This window comes from Salvelinus fontinalis, unplaced genomic scaffold, assembly GCF_029448725.1.
Source record: "Salvelinus fontinalis isolate EN_2023a unplaced genomic scaffold, ASM2944872v1 scaffold_0017, whole genome shotgun sequence".
NCBI classification, from domain to species: domain Eukaryota; kingdom Metazoa; phylum Chordata; class Actinopteri; order Salmoniformes; family Salmonidae; genus Salvelinus; species Salvelinus fontinalis.
Genome location: NW_026600226.1, coordinates 719,044 through 746,543, shown reverse-complemented (window position 1 = coordinate 746,543; position 27,500 = coordinate 719,044). Strand labels below are relative to the sequence as shown.

The following is a 27,500-nucleotide window of genomic DNA, read 5'->3' as shown; positions in this document are numbered from 1 at the left end:
TCCTTTATGAATTGTGGGCCCTGTGGCTCCTTAATGAATTGTGGGCCCTGTGGCCCCTTTATGAATCGTGGGCCCTGTGGCCCCTTAATGAATTGTGGGCCCTGTGGCCCGTTAGTGAATTGTGGGCCCTGTGGCCCCTTAATGAATCGTGGGCCCTGTGGCCCCTTAATGAATCGTGGGCCCTGTGGCCCCTTAATGAATCGTGGGCCCTGTGGCCCCTTAATGAATTGTGGGCCCTGTGGCCCCTTAATGAATTGTGGGCCCTGTGGCCCCTTAATGAATCGTGGGCCCTGTGGCCCCTTAATGAATTGTGGGCCCTGTGGCCCCTTAATGAATTGTGGGCCCTGTGGCCCCTTAATGAATTGTGGGCCCTGTGGCCCCTTAATGAATCGTGGGCCCTGTGGCCCCTAAATGAATCGTGGGGCCTGTGGCCCCTTAATGAATCGTGGGCCCTGTGGCCCCTTAATGAATTGTGGGCCCTGTGGCCCCTTAATGAATTGTGGGCCCTGTGGCCCCTTAATGAATCGTGGGCCCTGTGGCCCCTTAATGAATCGTGGGCCCTGTGGCCCCTTAATGAATCGTGGGCCCTGTGGCCCCTTAATGAATTGTGGGCCCTGTGGCCCCTTAATGAATTGTGGGCCCTGTGGCCCCTTAATGAATCGTGGGCCCTGTGGCCCCTTAATGAATTGTGGGCCCTGTGGCCCCTTAATGAATTGTGGGCCCTGTGGCCCCTTAATGAATTGTGGGCCCTGTGGCCCCTTAATGAATCGTGGGCCCTGTGGCCCCTAAATGAATCGTGGGCCCTGTGGCCCCTAAATGAATCGTGGGGCCTGTGGCCCCTTAATGAATCGTGGGCCCTGTGGCCCCTTAATGAATTGTGGGCCCTGTGGCCCCTTAATGAATTGTGGGCCCTGTGGCCCCTTAATGAATCGTGGGCCCTGTGGCCCCTTAATGAATCGTGGGCCCTGTGGCCCCTTAATGAATCGTGGGCCCTGTGGCCCCTTAATGAATTGTGGGCCCTGTGGCCCCTTAATGACGTGGGCCCTGTGGCCCCTTAATGAATCGTGGGCCCTGTGGCCCCTTCCTTAATGACTTGTGGGCCCTGTGGCCCCTTAATGAATCGTGGGCCCTGTGGCCCCTTAATGAATCGTGGGCCCTGTGGCCCCTTAATGAATCGTGGGCCCTGTGGCCCCTTTATGAATTGTGGGCCCTGTGGCTCCTTAATGACTTGTGGGCCCTGTGGCTCCTTAATGAATCGTGGTCGACCATTAAAAACACTTGATAACGGCTTCATACTGTGTCTGTGTACGGGCAACCTTGAAGTCTTAACACTTCTATTTCCAGTCTGCTATCTCTCCTATTCACTGTTGTTACCGCACACTCTCACGTCTCCTTGGATCCTCTCTTTCCCCCTTCCAGGAGATGATCGAAGAGCTGCAGAAGAGGTGCATTAACATGGAGTATCCTCTACTGGCCGAGTACGACTTCCGCAACGACACGGTGAACCCTGACATCAACATGGACCTGAAGGCCACAGCCGTACTCAGGCCTTACCAGGAGAAGAGCCTCCGCAAGATGTTTGGTAACGGCCGAGCCCGCTCAGGAGTCATCGTACTACCTTGTGGTAAGAGGGAGGGGTGGAGGAGAGGGTGGGGGAGGGGTGGGGGAGAGGGAGGGATGGGGGAGAGGAGAGAGAGGGGGAGGAGATGGGAGGGAGGGGAGAGAGGGGGTGGGTGTGGAGGAGAGGGGGAGGTGGGTAGAGGAGAGAGCTAGAGGGGGGTGGGTGTGGAGGAGAGGGGAGGGAGGGGAGAGAGGGGGTGGGTGTGGAGGAGAGGGGGAGGTGGGTAGAGGAGAGAGCTAGAGGGGGGTGGGTGTGGAGGAGAGGAGAGGAGAGAGAGAGGGGGTGGGGGCGGTGGAGGAGAGACAGGGGGGGGTGGAGGAGAGCGAGGGGGAGGTGGGTAGAGGAGAGAGATAGAGGGGGTGGGTGTGGAGGAGAGACAGAGGGGGGGGGGTGTGGAGGAGAGACGGGGGGGGGGTGGAGGAGAGACGGGGGGGTGGGTGTGGAGGAGAGACAGAGGGGGGGAGTGGAGGAGAGACGGGGGGGGGGGGGGGGTGGAGGAGAGACAGGGGGGGGGGGGTGGAGGAGCTTCCCGACTCCCAGCGACTGGCACGAACACGTACATCAAATCAAAGTTTATTTGTCACGTGCGCCGAATCCAACAGGTGTAGACCTTACAGTGAAATGCTGACTTACAGGCTCTAACCAATTGTGCGGAAAAAAAGGTGTGTGTGTGTGTGTGTGTGTGTGTGTGTGTGTGTGTGTGTGTGTGTGTGTGTGTGTGTGTAAAGAAATAAAACAACAGTAAAAAGACATTTGAAAATAACAGTAGAGAGGCTATATACAGTAGAGAGGCTATATACAGTAGAGAGGCTATATACAGTAGAGAGGCTATATACAGTAGAGAGGCTATATACAGTAGAGAGGCTATATACAGTAGAGAGGCTATATACAGTAGAGAGGCTATATACAGTAGAGAGGCTATATACAGTAGAGGGGCTATATACAGTAGAGAGGCTATATACAGTAGAGAGGCTATATACAGTAGAGAGGCTATATACAGTAGAGAGGCTATATACAGTAGAGAGGCTATATACAGTAGAGAGGCTATATACAGTAGAGAGGCTATATACAGTAGAGAGGCTATATACAGTAGAGAGGCTATATACAGTAGAGAGGCTATATACAGTAGAGGGGCTATATACAGTAGAGGCTATATACAGTAGAGGCTATATACAGTAGAGAGGCTATATACAGTAGAGAGGCTATATACAGTAGAGAGGCTATATACAGTAGAGAGGCTATATACAGTAGAGAGGCTATATACAGTAGAGAGGCTATATACAGTAGAGAGGCTATATACAGTAGAGAGGCTATATACAGTAGAGGCTATATACAGTAGAGAGGCTATATACAGTAGAGAGGCTATATACAGTAGAGAGGCTATATACAGTAGAGGCTATATACAGTAGAGGCTATATACAGTAGAGGCTATATACAGTAGAGGCTATATACAGTAGAGGCTATATACAGTAGAGGCTATATACAGTAGAGGCTATATACAGTAGAGAGGCTATATACAGTAGAGGCTATATACAGTAGAGGGGTTATATACAGTAGAGAGGCTATATACAGTAGAGGGGTTATATACAGTAGAGGGGCTATATACAGTAGAGGGGCTATATACAGTAGAGGGGCTATATACAGTAGAGGCTATATACAGTAGAGAGGCTATATACAGTAGCGAGGCTATGTACAGTAGAGAGGCTATGTACAGTAGAGGGGCTATGTACAGTAGAGAGGCTATATACAGTAGAGAGGCTATATACAGTAGAGAGGCTCTATACAGTAGAGAGGCTACGTACAGTGGAGAGGCTACATACAGTAGAGAGGCTACGTACAGTGGAGAGGCTACGTACAGTGGAGAGGCTACATACAGTAGAGAGGCTATATACAGTGGAGAGGCTATATACAGTAGAGAGATCTGAAGGTCCCCCCCGGTACCCGTTGGAAAAAAAATGGATTGAAGACTATAATGTATATAGAGTGAGTTCAGTGCCAAAAATAAGGGGTTAAATACATTCCTGAGATTTGGCAACAGAAGAGCCCGTTCCGGAGTCATTGTGGTTTGATTAAATTCCTCCTCTCCTCCGTCCGTTCCTCCCTTCCTTTTGAAAAAGGTCAAAGGTAATCGAGGAGACGAGGCAAGGAGAGGAAACGTGGATCAAATGCACTTGTATGAAATGACTCCTTGTCCGCTAGCGTTGTCATCAGGCAAATTAAGTTTACAGAGGAATCCCCAAATATATGTGTAAAGTGGTAAAAATGACATTTAGCTAGTTGTCGGTCCGACCAGGGGGGCGTCGGTCTGACCAGGAGGGTTAATGACTTCTGGAGATGGGCCAATGAGTCGTGGAGCTTTGCACGAGGACGAACATGTCTTCTGTGGCTGTTCCGGACAGAGAGATTTCTAGAAAGCCTTAATGACCATCCGTATCAAGTGGGCTTTCTCTAAACCTCTTACTCACATAACATGCCTCTCCGAATTCTTAGAAACTCTAAGAGCATTGGAAAGGTTAGGCCTTTAATTAGATGTTAAGTACCCTATTTTGGGGATTCTTGTACCCGGGTTCCCGACTGACATTTTGGTGTACAAAGCGCTCTCTGACCGTTGTAGGGTCCTGTTGGTCCTTGTCGTGCAAGATGAAAGCCCAATCTCTGAGCTCTCCTCTGCTCCAATCCTCCCAGCAGAGCTGACTTGGAAGTGTCTGGTTTCAGACCCCCACATTTTGAACCATTTCCTGTGTTTGTGAAACGCTGAGCTGCGCTTGAAGCAGCGTATATATATTTTTAAAAAATGGTAGAATCTAGCGGATGCAACAATACTAGTTTCGTCTCACTGTGATCTTCTCAGCCGGATTTAGAGCTCTCAACATTAAAAAAAATACTAAAGAATTTCATAGAAAGTGGTCTAATTTCCCTTTCTATTAGTCACAGACGAACCTCGAAATCACTTGGTTCTAACAGCTGAAGTGGAAACGAGTCTCCACACATTGTAGTGGTGTCTCTTGTCTGCTCCGTGGACTTACAGGACAAAACTGTCTGTCGGCTGTTATATGAAATGGTGCCAATATTGTATTGTCACAAAGTATGATCATATTTATCTTATAGTAAGTCATTTAATTGTTACTGTATTTAAATTTTTGTTACTGTATTTAATGTGTTACTGTATTTAATGTGTTGTTACTGTATTTAATGTGTTGTTCCTGTATTTAATGTGTTGTTACTGTATTTAAAGCCTTGTTACTGTATTTAAAGCCTTGTTACTGTATTTAAAGCGTTGTTACTGTATTTAAAGCGTTGTTACTGTATTTAATGTGTTACTGTATTTAATGTGTTGTTACTGTATTTAATGTGTTGTTACTGTATTTAATGTGTTGTTACTGTATTTAATGTGTTGTTACTGTATTTAAAGCGTTGTTACTGTATTTAAAGCGTTGTTACTGTATTTAATGTGTTGTTACTGTATTTAATGTGTTGTTACTGTATTTAATGTGTTGTTACTGTATTTAATGTGTTGTTACTGTATTTAATGTGTTGTTACTGTATTTAAAGCGTTGTTACTGTATTTAATGTGTTGTTACTGTATTTAATGTGTTGTTACTGTATTTAATGTGTTGTTACTGTATTTAATGTGTTGTTACTGTATTTAAAGCGTTGTTACTGTATTTAATGCGTTGTTACTGTATTTAATGCGTTGTTACTGTATTTAATGTGTTGTTACTGTATTTAATGCGTTGTTACTGTATTTAATGCGTTGTTACTGTATTTAAAGCGTTGTTACTGTATTTAATGCGTTGTTACTGTATTTAATGTGTTGTTACTGTATTTAAAGCGTTGTTACTGTATTTAAAGCGTTGTTACTGTATTTAAAGCGTTGTTACTGTATTTAAAGCGTTGTTACTGTAATTAATGCGTTGTTACTGTATTTAATGTGTTGTTACTGTATTTAAAGCGTTGTTACTGTATTTAATGTGTTGTTACTGTATTTAATGTGTTGTTACTGTATTTAATGTGTTGTTACTGTATTTAAAGCGTTGTTACTGTATTTAAAGCGTTGTTACTGTATTTAAAGCGTTGTTACTGTATTTAAATATTTCTTACTGTATTTAAATCGTTGTTACTGTATTTAAAGCATTTCAGTCATTTCAAGCCCTTTTTGCCTCACTTTTGTTGAATAGAAAGAAACGGATAAATGATTTTTTAAATTAATATTTGTACTATGTACTTGAGCTTGTATCCTTCCAAGTGACGACACCTCAGCAGTGTATAACAATTTCTCCCAGAAATATGAGATTGTAACCTTTTCTTGGAGTATGCAGCATTACTAGTTATTGTGTTAAGGCCCTCTCATCAATAAATAAACACTTTTGGGTCTGTCTATTTAGGCAGACATCTACATTTTTTGCTGTAACGTTCAAGGTTTTGATTCTAGCTACGCTCCTATACCCCGATGAGCAGGTATTTTCAGTTAAGATCTTTTATAAAAAACTATTGTTGAAGGAAGAGAAACTCTGATGTCATATGTTGTTACCACAAGGTGTCGTCTGAACATCGTACGGTGTTTTCATCAAGAGATGAGAAAGATCCGTTTTAATAGTTTATACACTGAGTGATGGGGTTTAATATGGCTGGATAGTTTATACACTGAGTGATGGGGTTTAATATGGCTGGGTAGAGTGATGGGGTTTAATATGGCTGGATAGTTTATACACTGAGTGATGGGGTTTAATATGGCTGGATAGTTTATACACTGAGTGGTGGGGTTTAATATGGCTGGATAGTTTATACACTGAGTGATGGGGTTTAATATGGCTGGATAGTTTATACACTGGGTGATGGGGTTTAATATGGCTGGATAGTTTATACACTGAGTGATGGGGTTTAATATGGCTGGATAGTTTATACACTGAGTGATGGGGTTTGATAAGGCTGGATAGTTTATACACTGAGTGATGGGGTTTAATATGGCTGGATAGTTTATACACTGAGTGATGGGGTTTAATATGGCTGGATAGTTTATACACTGAGTGATGGGGTTTAATATGGCTGGATAGTTTATACACTGGGTGATGGGGTTTAATATGGCTGGATAGTTTATACACTGAGTGATGGGGTTTAATATGGCTGGATAGTTTATACACTGAGTGATGGGGTTTAATATGGCTGGATAGTTTATACACTGAGTGATGGGGTTTAATATGGCTGGATAGTTTATACACTGAGTGATGGGGTTTAATATGGCTGGATAGTTTATACACTGAGTGATGGGGTTTAATATGGCTGGATAGTTTATACACTGAGTGATGGGGTTTAATATGGCTGGATAGTTTATACACTGAGTGATGGGGTTTGATAAGGCTGGATAGTTTATACACTGAGTGATGGGGTTTAATATGGCTGGATAGTTTATACACTAAGTGATGGGGTTTAATATAGCTGGATAGTTTATACACTGAGTGATGGGGTTTAATATGGCTGGATAGTTTATACACTAAGTGATGGGGTTTAATATAGCTGGATAGTTTATACACTGGGTGATGGGTTTAATATGGCTGGATAGTTTATACACTGAGTGATGGGTTTAATATGGCTGGATAGTTTATACACTGAGTGATGGGTTTAATATGGCTGGATAGTTTATACACTAAGTGATGGGGTTTAATATAGCTGGATAGTTTATACACTGGGTGATGGGGTTTAATATGGCTGGATAGTTTATACACTGGGTGATGGGGTTTAATATGGCTGGATAGTTTATACACTGAGTGATGGGGTTTAATATGGCTGGATAGTTTATACACTGAGTGATGGGGTTTAATATGGCTGGATAGTTTATACACTGAGTGATGGGGTTTAATATGGCTGGATAGTTTATACACTGGGTGATGGGTTTAATATGGCTGGATAGTTTATACACTGGGTGATGGGGTTTAATATGGCTGGATAGTTTATACACTGGGTGATGGGTTTAATATGGCTGGATAGTTTATACACTGGGTGATGGGTTTAATATGGCTGGATAGTTTATACACTGAGTGATGGGGTTTAATATGGCTGGATAGAGTGATGGGTTTAATATGGCTGGATAGTTTATACACTGAGTGGACAAAACATTAGGAACACCTGTTCTTTTCATGATATAGACTGACCAGGTGAAATCTGCGATCCCTTATTGATGTCACTTGTTAAATCCACTTTTAATCGGTGGCGTTGAGGGGAGGAGATCGGAGGGGTGCGACTTATTATTAGGAAGGGGTTCCTTGTGTTTGGTATATTCGTTGTATATGAAGGCGTTATGTCAATTTTTCAATCTTCTATACATTTACCTCCATCTCCCATCTCTCCTACTCTCCTACTTTCCCTCCCCATTACTCCTCCTACCCCCCCTCCATCTCTCCTTCTGTCCCCCATCGCTCCTCCTTTCCCTCCCCATTACTCCTCCTACCCCCCCTCCGTCTCTCCTCGTGTTCCCCATCGCTCCTCCTTTCCCTCCCCATTACTCCTCCTACCCCCCCCCATTACTCCTCCTACCCCCCCTCCATCTCTCCTCCTTTCCCACATCTCTCCTCCTACCCCTCCCCCCATTACTCCTCCTACTCCCCCTCCATCTCTCCTCCTGTCCCCCATCGCTCCTCCTTTCCCTCCCCATTACTCCTCCTACCCCCCCTCCATCTCTCCTCCTCTCCCCAGGTGCGGGGAAGTCTCTAGTAGGGGTAACGGCAGCCTGTACGGTCCGTAAGCGCTGTCTGGTTCTGGGTAACAGCTCTGTGTCAGTAGAACAGTGGAAGGCTCAGTTTAAGATGTGGTCGACCATCGATGACTCTCAGATCTGCCGCTTTACCTCAGATGCCAAGGACAAGGTAAGAGACACAGCAAATACCACTGAGCCTTTAAAATCCCCCTTTTTTTTTTTTTTTTTTTTTTTGTCATTTAGCAGACGCTCTTATCCAGAGCGACTTACAGTAGAGTGCATACATTCTATTACATTTTCATTTTTTTTACATACTGAGACAAGGATATCCCTACCGGCCAAACCCTCCCTAACCCGGACGACGCTATGCCAATTGTGCGTCGCCCCACGGACCTCCCGGTCGCGGCCGGCTGCGACAGAGCCTGGGCGCGAACCCAGAGACTCTGGTGGCGCAGCTAGCACTGCGATGCAGTGCCCTAGACCACTGCGCCACCCTTTTCACCTCGGGTCTTTCAACAGCCAATGTGTTTTGTATAAGGATCTCTTTTTACTGCTGCTTGTTTGCTTTGAATTATTTATTTAAAGTTATTGTTTTAGTTTAAAATGTGTTGCGATTTTTAAAATGCACTTTTGAAATGAAGTTTGATTTTGTTTTTGAAGCCGATTGGCTGCTCGGTGGCCATCAGTACATACAGCATGTTGGGACACACCACCAAGAGGTCTTGGGAGGCAGAGAGAGTGATGGAGTGGATGAGGTCCCAGGAGTGGGGTCTCATCATCCTGGACGAGGTCCACACCATCCCTGGTGAGTCTATATGGGGTCATGGGTCATGGTTAAGTTAGGAGGGGTTAGGGTTAGTCCACATCATCCCTGGTGAGTCTATATGGGGTCATGGGTCATGGTTAAGTTAGGAGGGGTTAGGGTTAGTCCCCACCATCCCTGGTGAGTCTATATGGGGTCATGGTTAAGTTAGGAGGGGTTAGGGTTAGTCCACACCATCCCTGGTGAGTCTATATGGGGTCATGGGTCATGGTTAAGTTAGGAGGGGGTAGGGTTAGTCCACACCATCCCTGGTGAGTCTATATGGGGTCATGGGTCATGGTTAAGTTAGGAGGGGTTAGGGTTAGTCCACACCATCCCTGGTGAGTCTATATGGGGTCATGGGTCATGGTTAAGTTAAGAGGGGTTTATGGTTAGTCCACACCATCCCTGGTGAGTCTATATGGGGTCATGGTTAAGTTAGGAGGGGTTAGGGTTAGTCCACACCATCCCTGGTGAGTCTATATGGGGTCATGGGTCATGGTTAAGTTAGGAGGGGTGAGGGTTAGTCCACACCATCCCTGGTGAGTCTATATGGGGTCAGGGGTCATGGTTAAGTTAGGAGGGGTTAGGGTTAGTCCACACCATCCCTGGTGAGTCTATATGGGGTCATGGTTAAGTTAGGAGGGGTTAGGGTTAGTCCACACCATCCCTGGTGAGTCTATATGGGGTCAGGGGTCATGGTTAAGTTAGGAGGGGTTAGGGTTAGTCCACACCATCCCTGGTGAGTCTATATGGGGTCATGGTTAAGTTAGGAGGGGTTAGGGTTAGACCACACCATCCCTGGTGAGTCTATATGGGGTCATGGGTCAGGGGTCATGGTTAAGTTAGGAGGGGTTAGGGTTAGACCACACCATCCCTGGTGAGTCTATATGGGGTCATGGGTCAGGGGTCATGGTTAAGTTAGGAGGGGTTAGGGTTAGACCACACCATCCCTGGTGAGTCTATATGGGGTCATGGGTCATGGTTAAGTTAGGAGGGGTTAGGGTTAGTCCACACCATCCCTGGTGAGTCTATATGGGGTCATGGTTAAGTTAGGAGGGGTTAGGGTTAGTCCACACCATCCCTGGTGAGTCTATATGGGGTCATGGATCAGGGGTCATGGTTAAGTTAGGAGGGGTTAGGGTTAGTCCACACCATCCCTGGTGAGTCTATATGGGGTCATGGTTAAGTTAGGAGGGGTTAGGGTTAGTCCACACTATCCCTGGTGAGTCTATATGGGGTCATGGGTCATGGTTAAGTTAGGAGGGGTTAGGGTTAGTCCACACCATCCCTGGTGAGTCTATATGGGGTCATGGTTAAGTTAGGAGGGGTTAGGGTTAGTCCACACCATCCCTGGTGAGTCTATATGGGGTCATGGTTAAGTTAGGAGGGGTTAGGGTTAGTCCACACCATCCCTGGTGAGTCTATATGGGGTCAGGGGTCATGGTTAAGTTAGGAGGGGTTAGTCTACACCATCCCTGGTGAGTCTATATGGGGTCATGGGTCATGGTTAAGTTAGGAGGGGTTAGGGTTAGACCACACCATCCCTGGTGAGTCTATATGGGGTCATGGTTAAGTTAGGAGGGGTTAGGGTTAGTCCACACCATCCCTGGTGAGTCTATATGGGGTCATGGGTCATGGTTAAGTTAGGAGGGGTTAGGGTTAGACCACACCATCCCTGGTGAGTCTATATGGGGTCATGGTTAAGTTAGGAGGGGTTAGGGTTAGACCACACCATCCCTGGTGAGTCTATATGGGGTCATGGTTAAGTTAGGAGGGGTTAGGGTTAGTCCACACCATCCCTGGTGAGTCTAAATGGGGTCAGGGGTCATGGTTAAGTTAGGAGGGGTTAGGGTTAGTCCACACCATCCCTGGTGAGTCTATATGGGGTCATGGTTAAGTTAGGAGGGGTTAGGGTTAGTCCACACCATCCCTGGTGAGTCTATATGGGGTCATGGGTCATGGTTAAGTTAGGAGGGGTTAGGGTTAGACCACACCATCCCTGGTGAGTCTATATGGGGTCATGGGTCATGGTTAAGTTAGGAGGGGTTAGTCTACACCATCCCTGGTGAGTCTATATGGGGTCATGGGTCATGGTTAAGTTAGGAGGGGTTAGGGTTAGACCACACCATCCCTGGTGAGTCTATATGGGGTCATGGGTCATGGTTAAGTTAGGAGGGGTTAGGGTTAGTCCACACCATCCCTGGTGAGTCTATATGGGGTCAGGGGTCATGGTTAAGTTAGGAGGGGTTAGGGTTAGTCTACACCATCCCTGGTGAGTCTATATGGGGTCAGGGGTCATGGTTAAGTTAGGAGGGGTTAGGGTTAGTCCACACCATCCCTGGTGAGTCTATATGGGGTCATGGGTCATGGTTAAGTTAGGAGGGGTGAGGGTTAGTCCACACCATCCCTGGTGAGTCTATATGGGGTCAGGGGTCATGGTTAAGTTAGGAGGGGTTAGGGTTAGTCCACACCATCCCTGGTGAGTCTATATGGGGTCATGGTTAAGTTAGGAGGGGTTAGGGTTAGTCCACACCATCCCTGGTGAGTCTATATGGGGTCATGGGTCATGGTTAAGTTAGGAGGGGTTAGGGTTAGTCCACACCATCCCTGGTGAGTCTATATGGGGTCATGGGTCATGGTTAAGTTAGGAGGGGTTAGGGTTAGTCCACACCATCCCTGGTGAGTCTATATGGGGTCATGGGTCATGGTTAAGTTAGGAGGGGTTAGGGTTAGACCACACCATCCCTGGTGAGTCTATATGGGGTCATGGGTCATGGTTAAGTTAGGAGGGGTTAGGGTTAGTCCACACCATCCCTGGTGAGTCTATATGGGGTCATGGTTAAGTTAGGAGGGGTTAGGGTTAGTCCACACCATCCCTGGTGAGTCTATATGGGGTCAGGGGTCATGGTTAAGTTAGGAGCGGTTAGGGTTAGTCCACACCATCCCTGGTGAGTCTATATGGGGTCATGGGTCATGGTTAAGTTAGGAGGGGTTAGGGTTAGTCCACACCATCCCTGGTGAGTCTATATGGGGTCAGGGGTCATGGTTAAGTTAGGAGGGGTTAGGGTTAGTCCACACCATCCCTGGTGAGTCTATATGGGGTCAGGGGTCATGGTTAAGTTAGGAGGGGTTAGGGTTAGTCCACACCATCCCTGGTGAGTCTATATGGGGTCAGGGGTCATGGTTAAGTTAGGAGGGGTTAGGGTTAGTCCACATCATCCCTGGTGAGTCTATATGGGGTCATGGGTCATGGTTAAGTTAGGAGGGGTTAGGGTTAGTCCACACCATCCCTGGTGAGTCTATATGGGGTCATGGTTAAGTTAGGAGGGGTTAGGGTTAGTCCACACCATCCCTGGTGAGTCTATATGGGGTCATGGTTAAGTTAGGAGAGGTTAGGGTTAGTCCACACCATCCCTGGACTCTGTCTATCGCTCTGTGGTAGGGGTCAGAGGTTAGGGGGTTGGGGTTAGGAGAGGTTAGGGTTACGAGGGGTTAGGATTGTATCTGATTTCTATATCTGATTTCTATATCTGATTTCTATATATCTGATTTCTATATATCTGATATCTATATATCTGATATCTATATATCTGATTTCTATATCTGATTTCTATATATCTATATATCTATATATCTGATTTCTATATATCTGATTTCTATATATCTGATTTCTATATATCTGATTTCTATATATCTGATATCTATATATCTGATTTCTATATATCTGATATCTATATATCTGATTTCTATATATCTGATTTCTGTTGGTGAGAGTCTCGTCTTTCCACAGGGAGGGGTCATAATAGTTTGTAGACCAAATCGTTCGGACGCTACAGACGATTTTATGAGAAGACGGGATTTTTGCAACTTTAGGAGTTAAACTGCCAGAAGACCAGAAAATCTGTTTCTCACTTCTGTGATGTTTCCAAAACATTTGTCTAATAATGTCTGCATTGCCCCCCCCTCCCCCCTCTCTCTCTCTGTAGCCAAGATGTTCCGTCGGGTTCTGACCATTGTCCAGGCCCACTGTAAACTGGGTCTGACCGCCACACTGGTCCGCGAGGACGACAAGATCGTCGATCTCAACTTCCTGATTGGGCCCAAGCTGTTCGAAGCAAACTGGATGGAGCTTCAGAACAACGGATACATCGCGAAGGTCCAGTGTGCCGAGGTTAGTCCGTCGTCCTGTACCCGTCCGTCGTCCTGTACCCGTCCGTCGTCCTGTACCCGTCCGTCGTCCTGTACCCGTCTGTGATGGGGATAAAACCTGGTGATGGGCAGGACACAATATACCTGGCTAATGGAATAGGATACCTCACGAGGTCTAGTCCGGGAGAGCTATATAGTATATTAGAAGGGTATTTGGGGACAGAGCTACATACTATATTAGAAGGGTACATGGGGACAGAGCTATATACTATATTAGAAGGGTACATGGGGACAGAGCTATAGACTATATTAGAAGGGTATATGGGGACAGAGCTATATACTATATTAGAAGGGTATATGGGGACAGAGCTATATACTATATTAGAAGGGTATATGGGGACAGAGCTATATACTATATTAGAAGGGTATATGGGGACAGAGCTATATACTATATTAGAAGGGTATATGGGGACAGAGCTATATACTATATTAGAAGGGTATATGGGGACAGAGCTATATACTATATTAGAAGGGTATATGGGGACAGAGCTATATACTATATTAGAAGGGTATATGGGGACAGAGCTATATACTATATTAGAAGGGTATATGGGGACAGAGCTATATAGTATATTAGAAGGGTATTTGGGGACAGAGCTATATACTATATTAGAAGGGTATATGGGGACAGAGCTATATACTATATTAGAAGGGTACATGGGGACAGAGCGATATACTATATTAGAAGGGTATATGGGGACAGAGCTATATAGTATATTAGAAGGGTATTTGGGGACAGAGCTATATACTATATTAGAAGGGTATATGGGGACAGAGCTATATACTATATTAGAAGGGTACATGGGGACAGAGCTATATACTATATTAGAAGGGTATATGGGGACAGAGCTATATACTATATTAGAAGGGTATATGGGGACAGAGCTATATACTATATTAGAAAGGTACATGGGGACAGAGCTATATACTATATTAGAAGGGTATATGGGGACAGAGCTATATACTATATTAGAAGGGTATATGGGGACAGAGCTATATACTATATTAGAAGGGTATATGGGGACAGAGCTATATACTATATTAGAAGGGTACATGGGGACAGAGCTATATACTATATTAGAAGGGTACATGGGGACAGAGCTATATAGTATATTAGAAGGGTACATGGGGACAGAGCTATATACTATATTAGAAGGCTATATGGGGACAGAGCTATATTAGAAGGGTACATGGGGACAGAGCTATATAGTATATTAGAAGGGTACATGGGGACAGAGCGATATACTATATTAGAAGGGTATATGGGGACAGAGCTATATAGTATATTAGAAGGGTATTTGGGGACAGAGCTATATACTATATTAGAAGGGTATATGGGGACAGAGCTATATACTATATTAGAAGGGTACATGGGGACAGAGCTATATACTATATTAGAAGGGTATATGGGGACAGAGCTATATACTATATTAGAAGGGTATATGGGGACAGAGCTATATACTATATTAGAAAGGTACATGGGGACAGAGCTATATACTATATTAGAAGGGTATTTGGGGACAGAGCTATATAGTATATTAGAAGGGTATTTGGGGACAGAGCTATATACTATATTAGAAGGGTACATGGGGACAGAGCTATATAGTATATTAGAAGGGTATTTGAGGACAGAGCTAATGACCAGGTTTTGTGTAAGCCCCAACGTGATCTAGGAAGTGTTCGGTGTTTTCTATCTTAAACCTCGTTAGTTCATCAAAACGAGAAGGGTGAAGTAATCAGGATTACTGTACGTGATCTTGAGAATAATCCAGACTTTCTTTTTTCTGAGAAGTCTGAAGCTTATGCTTTGTGAACCGGTGTGAACTGCTAACCACGTGCTAAGCACACGCTAAGCACACGCTAAGTGGTAATCACCCGCCTGCCAATGGCTGAAGTTCACGGGGGTCGGCAAATCCAGTCCTCCACAGCCTGATTTGGTGTCACACTCGTTCTCCATCCGTAGCAAACACAGCTGATCAATCACATTTCATTCTAAACTGATCATCATGATTAGGTGATTATTGGAGTCAGGTGTGTTAGCTGGGACCCTGGGGGGCAAAGCTGTGACACCAATCAGGCCCCTCGAGGACTGGATTTGTCCACCTCTGCTTTGGTGTTTCTAGACATCTAGCGCTCCGAGCCAGAGTCTTGACCCTTTCGGTTCACTTTTGAGACTCACTCCAGTCTCCTTGTCTCCTCGTGTGTCACCTGATTATACTGGAACAACAGGCACATCTCAATAGGTGGTGTTGGTATGACATGGAACAAGTGGGGGGGGGCTGTCCTCTTACCACCTCTATTGGTCTTCAAGGGGGGGGGCTGTCCTCTTTCCACCTCTATTGGTCTTCAAGGGGGGGGGGGGGGCTGTCCTCTTTCCACCTCTATTGGTCTTCAAGGGGGGGGGGGGGTGTCCTCTTTCCACCTCTATTGGTCTTCAAGGGGGGGGGGGGCTGTCCTCTTTCCACCTCTATTGGTCTTCAAGGGGGGGGGGGGTGTCCTCTTTCCACCTCTATTGGTCTTCAAGGGGGGGGGGGGCTGTCCTCTTTCCACCTCTATTGGTCTTCAAGGGGGGGGGGGGGTGTCCTCTTTCCACCTCTATTGGTCTTCAAGGGGGGGGGGGCTGTCCTCTTTCCACCTCTATTGGTCTTCAAGGGGGGGGGGGCTGTCCTCTTTCCACCTCTATTGGTCTTCAAGGGGGGGGGGGCTGTCCTCTTTCCACCTCTATTGGTCTTCAAGGGGGGGGGGGCTGTCCTCTTTCCACCTCTATTGGTCTTCAAGGGGGGGGGGGGGGGGGGGGGGGGGGTCCTCTTTAGATCTATATTGGTCCTCAAGGGGGGAGGGGCTGTTCTCTTTCCACCTCTATTGCTCCTCAAGGGGGGGGGATGTCCTCTTTAGATCTTAAGATAAATGCCTGAAACAATGTCTAAAGACTGTTCACAACTAGTGGAAGCCATAGGGAACGGAGTCTGGGTCTTTTTTTATTGTCTTCTATTTCAGCCCTTGGCAACGCAGATGCTCGCTGGCGCGCGCGCGAGCAGTATGGGTGCAATAATTGAATAATATAGATTTCTAAATTTATTTTGCAACGCTCGCGCACGCGACGCGGGCGGTGTAGTCAGCCTGTTAGTGTGTGCTTTATGGTACAGCAGTTCACACCAGTTCACAAAGAATAAGCTTCAGACTTCTCAGGAAAAAAAGTTAGGATTATTCTTAAACTCAAGTACAGTAATCCTGATTACTTCAGCCCTCTCTCTCATTTTGATGAACTAACGAGGTTTAAGAAAGAAACACAGAACACTTCCTAGATCACTTTGGGGCTTACCCAAAACGTGGTCAATAGCTCTGTCCCCAAATACCCTTCTAATATACTATATAGCTCTGTCCCCATATACCCTTCTAATATAGTATATAGCTCTGTCCCCATGTACCCTTCTAATATAGTATATAGCTCTGTCCCCATATACCCTTCTAATATAGTATATAGCTCTGTCCCCATATACCCTTCTAATATACTATATAGCTCTGTCCCCATGTACCCTTCTAATATAGTATATAGCTCTGTCCCCATGTACCCTTCTAATATAGTATATAGCTCTGTCCCCATATACCCTTCTAATATACTATATAGCTCTGTCCCCATGTACCCTTCTAATATAGTATATAGCTCTGTCCCCATGTACCCTTCTAATATAGTATATAGCTCTGTCCCCATGTACCCTTCTAATATAGTATATAGCTCTGTCCCCATATACCCTTCTAATATACTATATAGCTCTGTCCCCATGTACCCTTCTAATATACTATATAGCTCTGTCCCCATGTACCCTTCTAATATAGTATATAGCTCTGTCCCCATGTACCCTTCTAATATAGTATATAGCTCTGTCCCCATATACCCTTCTAATATAGTATATAGCTCTGTCCCCATATACCCTTCTAATATAGTATATAGCTCTGTCCCCATGTACCCTTCTAATATACTACATAGCTCTGTCCCCATATACCCTTCTAATATAGTATATAGCTCTGTCCCCATGTACCCTTCTAATATAGTATATAGCTCTGTCCCCATGTACCCTTCTAATATAGTATATAGCTCTGTCCCCATATACCCTTCTAATATAGTATATACAGTTGAAGTCGGAAGTTTACATACACCTTAGCCAAATACATTTAAACTCAGTTTTTCAACATTCCTGACATTTAATCCTTGTAAAAATTCCCTGTCTTAGGTCAGTTAGGATCACCACTTTATATTAAGAATGTGAAATGTCAGAATAATAGTAGAGAGAATGATTTATTTCAGCTTTTATTTCTTTCATCACATTCCCAGTGGGTCAGAAGTTTACATACACTCAATTAGTATTTGGTAGCATTGCCTTTAAATTGTTTAACTTGGGTCAAACGTTTCGGGTAGCCTTCCACAAGCTTCCCACAATAAGTTGGGTGAATTTTGTCCCATTCCTCCTGACAGAGCTGGTGTAACTGAGTCAGGATTGTAGGCCTCCTTGCTCGTATATGCTTTTTCAGTTCTGCCCACAAACTCTTTATGGGATTGAGGTCAGGGCTTTGTGATGGCCACTCCAATACCTTGACTTTGTTGTCCTTAAGCCCTTCTGCCACAACTTTGGAAGTATGCTTGGGGCCATTGTCCATTTGGAAGACCCATTTGCGACCAAGGTTTTAACTTCCTGACTGATGTCTTTTGATGTTCTTTAAATATACCCACATAATTTTCCATCCTCATGATGCCATCTATTTTGTGAAGTGCACCAGTCCCTCCTGCAACAAAGCACCCCCACAACATGATGCTGCCACCCCCGTGCTTCACGTTTGGGATGGTGTTCTTCGGCTTGCAAGCCTCCCCCTTTTTTCCTCCAAACATAACGATGGTCATTATGGCCAAACAGTTATATTTTTTGTTTCATCAGACCAGAGGACATTTCTCCAAAAAGTACGATCTTTGTCCCCATGTGCAGTTGCAAACCGTAGTCTGGCTTTTTTATGGCGGTTTTTGGAGCAGAGACTTCTTCCTTGCTGAGCGGCATTTCAGGTTTTGTCGATGTAGGACTCGTTTTTACTGTGGATATATCTACAACAGTCTCCAGGCTTCCGTAAAAAAAAAACACGTCACATTTTTTTGAATGAGAAGAAAATAATTAACATTTGGTTAAACCGATATAGTCGTCTCGAAAAACCACCAAACGCTGGACGTGATAATGACATGACCAACGTTTCCATAGTGATACTAGTCCCCTCCCAGTAGGGTTTAAAGCCAATAGGTTGCTGGTGGTGGTTTGGTTGTCGTGATGGTATGAGGGAACCAGGTTGGGAATCGAACCAGGCCACCGGGGTTAACAACCTCTACTCTTTACCTGTAGCTCCAGCAGACGGTCGACACACAAAGCCTCGTGTTGCTAACGTGTTGTTGATGTCTACGTCCCTCTCTAGTTGATGAAATGTTGAATTGTAAACGTCTGCTATGAAAACTAAATTTAAAAAAGAGGAGGGAAGTAAGATCAGGTGAAACCAGGCTGGATAGGATGACTTAAGGTTTTGGGTCAAGCCAGATCAGGTCGAGTTAATTACTTCATTAGGATTCCCATTTATCTACTTCACATGCTACAGCTACTCTTGCTGGGGTCAAGATTCCCCGCTGGGCATCAATGACTTGATAGCAGACGGTTCCTGTGGTGATTGTTTTCTTCCTTTATGCCGATGGATTCTACGCTTCCTGTTTCCCACAAGACAAAACATTACGGCAGTGGCTTCTACACGTTCTTCACGTCAGTTAAACCCCCAGAGTTCAGAGTCTCTTCATGTCAGTTAAAACCCCTGAGTCCAGAGTCTCTTCACGTTGTGAGATCGAATCCCAGAGCTGACAAGGAAAAAATCTGTCATTCTGCCCCTGAACAAGGCAGTTGACCCACCGTTCCTAGGCCGTCATTGTAAATAAGAATGTGTTCTTAACTGGCTAGTTAAATAAAGGTAAATTAAAAATTAAAAAAATGATTCTCATGAGATAATTATTATCAGAGGACCTTGTGGCTGAAAAACAGTGCTTTTTTAAATAAATAAAAATCTTTATTTTTACCAGGTTTTAGTCTCATTGACTAAAACCTTGATAGCCCCCCCCCCCCCCCCCCCCCACTTCATCTTAATTGTCCACCATAGATTTGACCCTTGAACTCATTGCTCCTGTAATTGAATGTCCTTTTTTGTAGCTCGTTCCAAGTGGAAGAGAACTGGAATGTTTTTTTTTTACCAACTATGTACAGGGTCATAGGTCACAGTCAATAAGATACAGCCCTGTGAGCGTAGCCAATAGTTGTAATTTCTCTGCTAGATAATGATGAAGGTACAGCAAGTTAAACAGGGATCTGTCACCGCATGGCCTTTATACAGAGCTTTCAGAAAGTAGTCCTCTTGACTTATTACACATTTTGTTGTTGCAGCCTGAATTCAAAGTTTATTTAAAAAAATAAAATAATAATTCACAATTCCCTATAATGGCAAAGCCAAAAATATATATATATTTTTTAAACATTTTTGCAAAAACTGTAATCTTTTGTTTCACCGAGTCGTTGCTGAACGACGACACGGATACTGGCTGGGTTTTCCGTATATCGGCAGGACAGAACAGATACAGTTGAAGTCAGAAGTTTACTACATACACTTAGGTTGGAGTCATTAAAACTCGTTTTTCAACCACTCCACAAATATCTTGTTAACTTCTCTAGGATAGGGTGCAGCATTTTCACGTTTGGATGAAAAACATACCCAAATTCAACTGCCAGCTACTCAAGCCCAGAAGATAAGATATGCATACTATTAGTAGATTTGGATAGAAAACACTCTGAAGTTTCTAAAACGGTTTGAATCATGTCTGTGAGTATAACAGAACTTATTTAGCAGGCGAAACCCTGAGGACAAACCATTCAGATAAAAAAAAAATTGAGGTCACTCTTTTCAATGGGTTTTCATTGGGAATCCAGATTTCTAATTGACCTTCTTGCAGTTCCTACTGCTTCCACTGGATGTCAACAGTCTTTAGAAATTGGTTGAGGTTTTTCCCTTTGTGTAATGAAGAAGTACGAGTGTCACTTGAAGTGTACTGTTTGTTAGAGGCACGTAACCAGAAGGCTAGCTACAGTTTTGTTTTAATCCTGTAATGAACACAGATCATCCCGTCTTCAATTTTATCGATTATTTACGTAAAAAAATATCTAAAATTGTATTACAAAAGTAAAAAGTGTTTTGGCAAAGTTTACAGGTAACTTTTGAGATATTTTGTAGTCACGTTGCAGAAGTTGGAACCGGTGTTTTTCTGGATCAAACGCGCCAAATAAATTGACATTTTGGATATATATCGTCGGAATTATGTTTATGGGACATATTGGAGTGCCAACAACAGAAGCTCGTCAAAGGTAAGGCATATGAATTATATTTTTATTTCTGCGTTTTGTGTCGCTCCTGCAGGGTTGAAATATGCTTCTCTCTCTTTGTTTACTATGGTGTTATCCTCAGATAATAGCATCGTTTGCTTTCGCCAAAAAGCCTTTTTGAATCTGACATGTTGGCTGGATTCACAACAAGTGTAGCTTTAATGTGGTGTCTTTCATGTGTGATTTCATGAAAGTTCGATTTTTATAGTAATTTATTTGAATTTGGCGCTCTGCATTTTCACTGGCTTTTGGCCAAGTGGGACGTTAGCGTCCCACATATCACAGAGAAGTTAACAAACTATAGTTTTGGCAAGTCGGTTAGGACATCTACTTTGTGCATGACACAAGTCATTTTTCCAATAATTGTTTACAGACTTATAAATCACTATCACAATTCCAGTGGGTCAGAAGTACACTAAGTTGACTGTGCCTTTAAACAGCTTAGAAAATTCCAGAACATGATGTCATGGCTTTAGAAGCTTCTGATAGGCTAATTGACATCATTTGAGTCAATTGGAGGTGTGCCTGTGGATGTATTTCAAGGCCTACGTTTAAATTCAGTGTCCTCTTTGCTTGACACAATGGGAAAAATCAAAAGAAATCAGCCAAGAACTCAGAAGAAGAAAAACTTACTTACATACTTACACGGAAATGTGTCGTTTCATCTCAGACTGTGTTCGTCCTTCTTCTAGGTGTGGTGTCCGATGTCTCCGGAGTTCTACCGGGAATACGTGGCCATCAAGACGAAGAGACGTATCCTCCTCTACACCATGAACCCCAACAAGTTCAGAGCCTGTCAGTTCCTCATCAAGTTCCACGAGAGACGTAACGACAAGATCATGGTGTTCGCTGACAACGTCTTCGCTCTGAAGGAGTACGCTATCCGCCTCAACAAGTAGGTACACACACACACACACACACACACACACACACACACACACACACACACACACACACACACACACACACACACACACACACACACACACACACACACACACACACACACACACACACACACAGCCATCCGCCCCAACAAGTAGGTACACACACACACACACACACACACACACACACACACACACACACACACACACACACAGCTATCCGCCTCAACAAGTAGGCAGACACACACACACACACACACACACACACACACACACACACACACACACACACACACACACACACACACACACAGCCATCTGCCTCAACAAGTAGGCAGACACACACACACACACACACACACACACACACACACACACACACACACACACACACACACACACACACACAGCCATCTGCCTCAACAAGTAGGTAGCGAGAGAGACACACAAGTGGATAAGCGTCGTCATCCCCACAGTGACCGTGCCTAAGTATTCAGACCCCTTCCCTTTTTCCACATTTTGTTCCGTAAAAATTCTCATCAATCTACACACAATACTCCATAATGGCATCACAATACTCCATAATGACATCACAATACTCCATAATGACATCACAATACTCCATAATGGCATCACAATACTCCATAATGGCATCACGATACTCCATAATGGCATCACGATACTCCATAATGACATCACAATACTCCATAATGACATCACAATACTCCATAATGGCATCACAATACCCCATAATGACATCACAATACTCCATAATGGCATCACAATACTCCATAATGGCATCACAATACTCCATAATGGCATCACAATACTCCATAATGACATCACAATACTCCATAATGACAAAGCAAAAACAGGTTTTTAGACAGAAATACCTTATTTACATCAGTATTCAGACCCTTTGCTGTGAGACCATAAATAGAGCTCAGGTGCATCCTGTTTCCATTGATCCTCCTTGAGATGTTTCTACATCTTGATTGGAGTCCACCTGTGGAAAATTCAATTGATTGGGCATGATTTGGAAAGGCACACACCTGTCTATATAAGGTCCCACAGTTGACAGTTCATGACAGAACATAATCCAAGCCATGAGGTCGAAGGAATTTTCCGTAGAACTCCGAGACATGATTGTGTCGAGGCCAAGATCTGGGGAAGGGTACCAAAATATTTCTGAGGCATTGAAGGTCCCCAAGAACACATTGGCCTCCATCATTCTTAAATGGAAGAAGTTTGGAACCACCAAGACTCTTCCTAGAGCTGGACGCTCGGCCAAACTGAGCATTCGGAGAGAAGGGCCTTGGTCAGGGAGGTGACCGAGAACCCGATGGTCACTCTGACAGAGCTCTAGAGTTCCTCTGTGGAGATGGGAGAACCTTCCAGAAGGACAACCATCTCTGCAGCACTCCACCAATCAGGCCTTTATGTTAGTGGCCAGACGGAAGCCACTCCTCAGTAAAAGGCACATGACAGCCTGCTTAGAGTTTGCCAAAATAAACCTAAAGACTCTCAGACCATTAGAAACAAGATTCTCTGGTCTGATGAAACCAAGATTGAACTCTTTGGCCTGAATGCCAAGCGTCACATCTGGAGGAAACCTGGCACCATCCCTACGGTGAAGCATGGTGGTGGCAGCATCATGCTGTGGGGATGTTTTTCAGCAGCAGGGAGACTAGTCAGGATCGAGGGAAAGATGAACAGAGCAAAGTACTGAGAGATGCTTGATGAAAACCTGCTCCAGAGCGCTCAGGACCTCAGACTGGGACGAAGCTTCACCTTCCAACAGGACAACGACCCTAAGCACACAGCCAAGACAACGCAGGAGTGGCTTCGGGACAAGTCTCTGAATGTCCTTGAGTGGCCCAGCCAGATCCCCGGACTAGAACCCGATCGAACATCTCTGGAGAGACCTGAAAATAGCTGTGCAGCGATGCTCCCCATCCAACCTGACAGAGCTTGAGAGGATCTGCAGAGAAGAATGGGAGAAATTCCCCAAATACAGGTGTGCCAAGCTTGTAGTGTCATACCTAAGAAGACTCGAGGCTGTAATCGCTGCCAAAGATGCTTCAACAAAGTACTGAGTAAAGGGTCTGAATACTTATGTAAATGTGATATCAGTTTTTTGGGGGCTGGGGGGGGAAGAATAAAAAATAAAAAACGTTTTTGTTTTATCAGCATGGAATAATGTCTGTAGAATGTTACTGGTACCATGTGTATATAGCCATGTTATTACCTGGTACCATGTGTATATAGCCATGTTATTACCTGGTACCATGTGTATATAGCCATGTTATTACCTGGTACCTCAGCACATTGTCTCAGTACTGGTACCATGTGTATATAGCCATGTTATTACCTGGTACCATGTGTATATAGCCATGTTATTACCTGGTACCTCAGCACATTGTCTCAGTACTGGTACCATGTGTATATAGCCATGTTATTACCTGGTACCTCAGCACATTGTCTCAGTACTGGTACCATGTGTATATAGCCATGTTATTACCTGGTACCATGTGTATATAGCCATGTTATTACCTGGTACCTCAGCACATTGTCTCAGTACTGGTACCATGTGTATATAGCCATGTTATTACCTGGTACCATGTGTATATAGCCATGTTATTACCTGGTACCATGTGTATATAGCCATGTTATTACCTCGTACCTCAGCACATTGTCTCAGTACTGGTACCATGTGTATATAGCCATGTTATTACCTGGTACCTCAGCACATTGACTCAGTACTGGTACCATGTGTATATAGCCATGTTATTACCTGGTACCATGTGTATATAGCCATGTTATTACCTGGTACCATGTGTATATAGCCATGTTATTACCTGGTACCTCAGCACATTGTCTCAGTACTGGTACCATGTGTATATAGCCATGTTATTACCTGGTACCATGTGTATATAGCCATGTTATTACCTGGTACCTCAGCACATTGTCTCAGTACTGGTACCATGTGTATATAGCCATGTTATTACCTGGTACCTCAGCACATTGACTCAGTACTGGTACCATGTGTATATAGCCATGTTATTACCTGGTACCATGTGTATATAGCCATGTTATTACCTCGTACCTCAGCACATTGACTCAGTACTGGTACCATGTGTATATAGCCATGTTATTACCTGGTACCTCAGCACATTGTCTCAGTACTGGTACCATGTGTATATAGCCATGTTATTACCTGGTACCTCAGCACATTGTCTCAGTACTGGTACCATGTGTATATAGCCATGTTATTACCTGGTACCATGTGTATATAGCCATGTTATTACCTGGTACCTCAGCACATTGTCTCAGTACTGGTACCATGTGTATATAGCCATGTTATTACCTGGTACCATGTGTATATAGCCATGTTATTACCTGGTACCATGTGTATATAGCCATGTTATTACCTCGTACCTCAGCACATTGTCTCAGTACTGGTACCATGTGTATATAGCCATGTTATTACCTGGTACCTCAGCACATTGACTCAGTACTGGTACCATGTGTATATAGCCATGTTATTACCTGGTACCATGTGTATATAGCCATGTTATTACCTGGTACCATGTGTATATAGCCATGTTATTACCTGGTACCTCAGCACATTGTCTCAGTACTGGTACCATGTGTATATAGCCATGTTATTACCTGGTACCTCAGCACATTGTCTCAGTACTGGTACCATGTGTATATAGCCATGTTATTACCTGGTACCTCAGCACATTGTCTCAGTACTGGTACCATGTGTATATAGCCATGTTATTACCTGGTACCTCAGCACATTGTCTCAGTACTGGTACCATGTGTATATAGCCATGTTATTACCTGGTACCTCAGCACATTGTCTCAGTACTGGTACCATGTGTATATAGCCATGTTATTACCTGGTACCATGTGTATATAGCCATGTTATTACCTGGTACCATGTGTATATAGCCATGTTATTACCTCAGCACATTGTCTCAGTACTGGTACCATGTGTATATAGCCATGTTATTACCTGGTACCTCAGCACATTGTCTCAGTACTGGTACCATGTGTATATAGCCATGTTATTACCTGGTACCATGTGTATATAGCCATGTTATTACCTCAGCACATTGACTCAGTACTGGTACCATGTGTATATAGCCATGTTATTACCTGGTACCTCAGCACATTGTCTCAGTACTGGTACCATGTGTATATAGCCATGTTATTACCTGGTACCTCAGCACATTGTCTCAGTACTGGTACCATGTGTATATAGCCATGTTATTACCTGGTACCTCAGCACATTGACTCAGTACTGGTACCATGTGTATATAGCCATGTTATTACCTGGTACCATGTGTATATAGCCATGTTATTACCTGGTAAATCTAACGTCTCTCTCCTCTCAGGCCCCGTATCTAATGTCTCTCTCCTCTCAGGCCCCGTATCTAACGTCTCTCTCCTCTCAGGCCCCGTATCTAACGTCTCTCTCCTCTCAGGCCCCGTATCTAACGTCTCTCTCCTCTCAGGCCCCGTATCTAACGTCTCTCTCCTCTCAGGCCCCGTCTCTCTCCTCTCAGGCCCCGTATCTAACGTCTCTCTCCTCTCAGGCCCCGTCTCTCTCCTCTCAGGCCCCGTCTCTCTCCTCTCAGGCCCCGTATCTAACGTCTCTCTCCTCTCAGGCCCCGTATCTAACGTCTCTCTCCTCTCAGGCCCGTATCTAACGTCTCTCTCTCCTCTCAGGCCCCGTCTCTAACGTCTCTCTCTCCTCTCAGGCCCCGTCTCTCTCCTCTCGGGCCCCGTATCTAACGTCTCTCTCCTCTCAGGCCCCGTATCTAACGTCTCTCTCTCCTCTCAGGCCCCGTCTCTCTCCTCTCGGGCCCCGTATCTAACGTCTCTCTCCTCTCAGGCCCCGTCTCTCTCCTCTCAGGCCCCGTATCTAACGTCTCTCTCCTCTCGGGCCCCGTATCTAACGTCTCTCTCCTCTCAGGCCCCGTATCTAACGTCTCTCTCCTCTCAGGCCCCGTATCTAACGTCTCTCTCCTCTCAGGCCCCGTATCTAATGTCTCTCTCCTCTCAGGCCCCGTATCTAACGTCTCTCTCCTCTCAGGCCCCGTATCTAACGTCTCTCTCCTCTCAGGCCCCGTATCTAACGTCTCTCTCCTCTCAGGCCCCGTATCTAACGTCTCTCTCCTCTCAGGCCCCGTATCTAACGTCTCTCTCCTCTCAGGCCCCGTATCTAACGTCTCTCTCCTCTCAGGCCCCGTCTCTCTCCTCTCAGGCCCCGTATCTAACGTCTCTCTCCTCTCAGGCCCCGTATCTAAGGTCTCTCTCCTCTCAGGCCCCGTATCTAACGTCTCTCTCCTCTCAGGCCCCGTCTCTCTCCTCTCAGGCCCCGTATCTAACGTCTCTCTCCTCTCAGGCCCCCTATATCTAACGTCTCTCTCCTCTCAGGCCCCGTATCTAAGGTCTCTCTCCTCTCAGGCCCCGTATCTAACGTCTCTCTCCTCTCAGGCCCCGTATCTAACGTCTCTCTCCTCTCAGGCCCCGTATCTAACGTCTCTCTCCTCTCAGACCCCGTATCTAACGTCTCTCTCCTCTCAGGCCCCGTCTCTCTCCTCTCAGGCCCCGTATCTAACGTCTCTCTCCTCTCAGGCCCCGTATCTAACGTCTCTCTCCTCTCAGGCCCCGTATCTAACGTCTCTCTCCTCTCAGGCCCCGTATCTAACGTCTCTCTCCTCTCAGGCCCCGTCTCTCTCCTCTCAGGCCCCGTATCTAATGTCTCTCTCCTCTCAGGCCCCGTATCTAACGTCTCTCTCCTCTCAGGCCCCGTATCTAACGTCTC

The 27,500-nt window shown here is 45.0% G+C and overlaps 1 protein-coding gene across 2 annotated transcripts in view; it reads left to right on the top strand.

The window, feature by feature from the left end:
* Positions 1 to 27,500, top strand: part of ercc3 (excision repair cross-complementation group 3) — a 55,311-nt gene that overhangs the window by 11,090 nt on the left and 16,721 nt on the right. For both annotated transcript variants that reach the window (XM_055910548.1, XM_055910549.1), the window contains exons 7-11: positions 1,420 to 1,624; positions 8,312 to 8,481; positions 8,973 to 9,117; positions 13,104 to 13,288; positions 21,464 to 21,666. In XM_055910548.1, the coding sequence (XP_055766523.1) occupies positions 1,420 to 1,624; positions 8,312 to 8,481; positions 8,973 to 9,117; positions 13,104 to 13,288; positions 21,464 to 21,666 (908 nt within the window). The remainder of the gene's footprint in view (positions 1 to 1,419; positions 1,625 to 8,311; positions 8,482 to 8,972; positions 9,118 to 13,103; positions 13,289 to 21,463; positions 21,667 to 27,500) is intronic.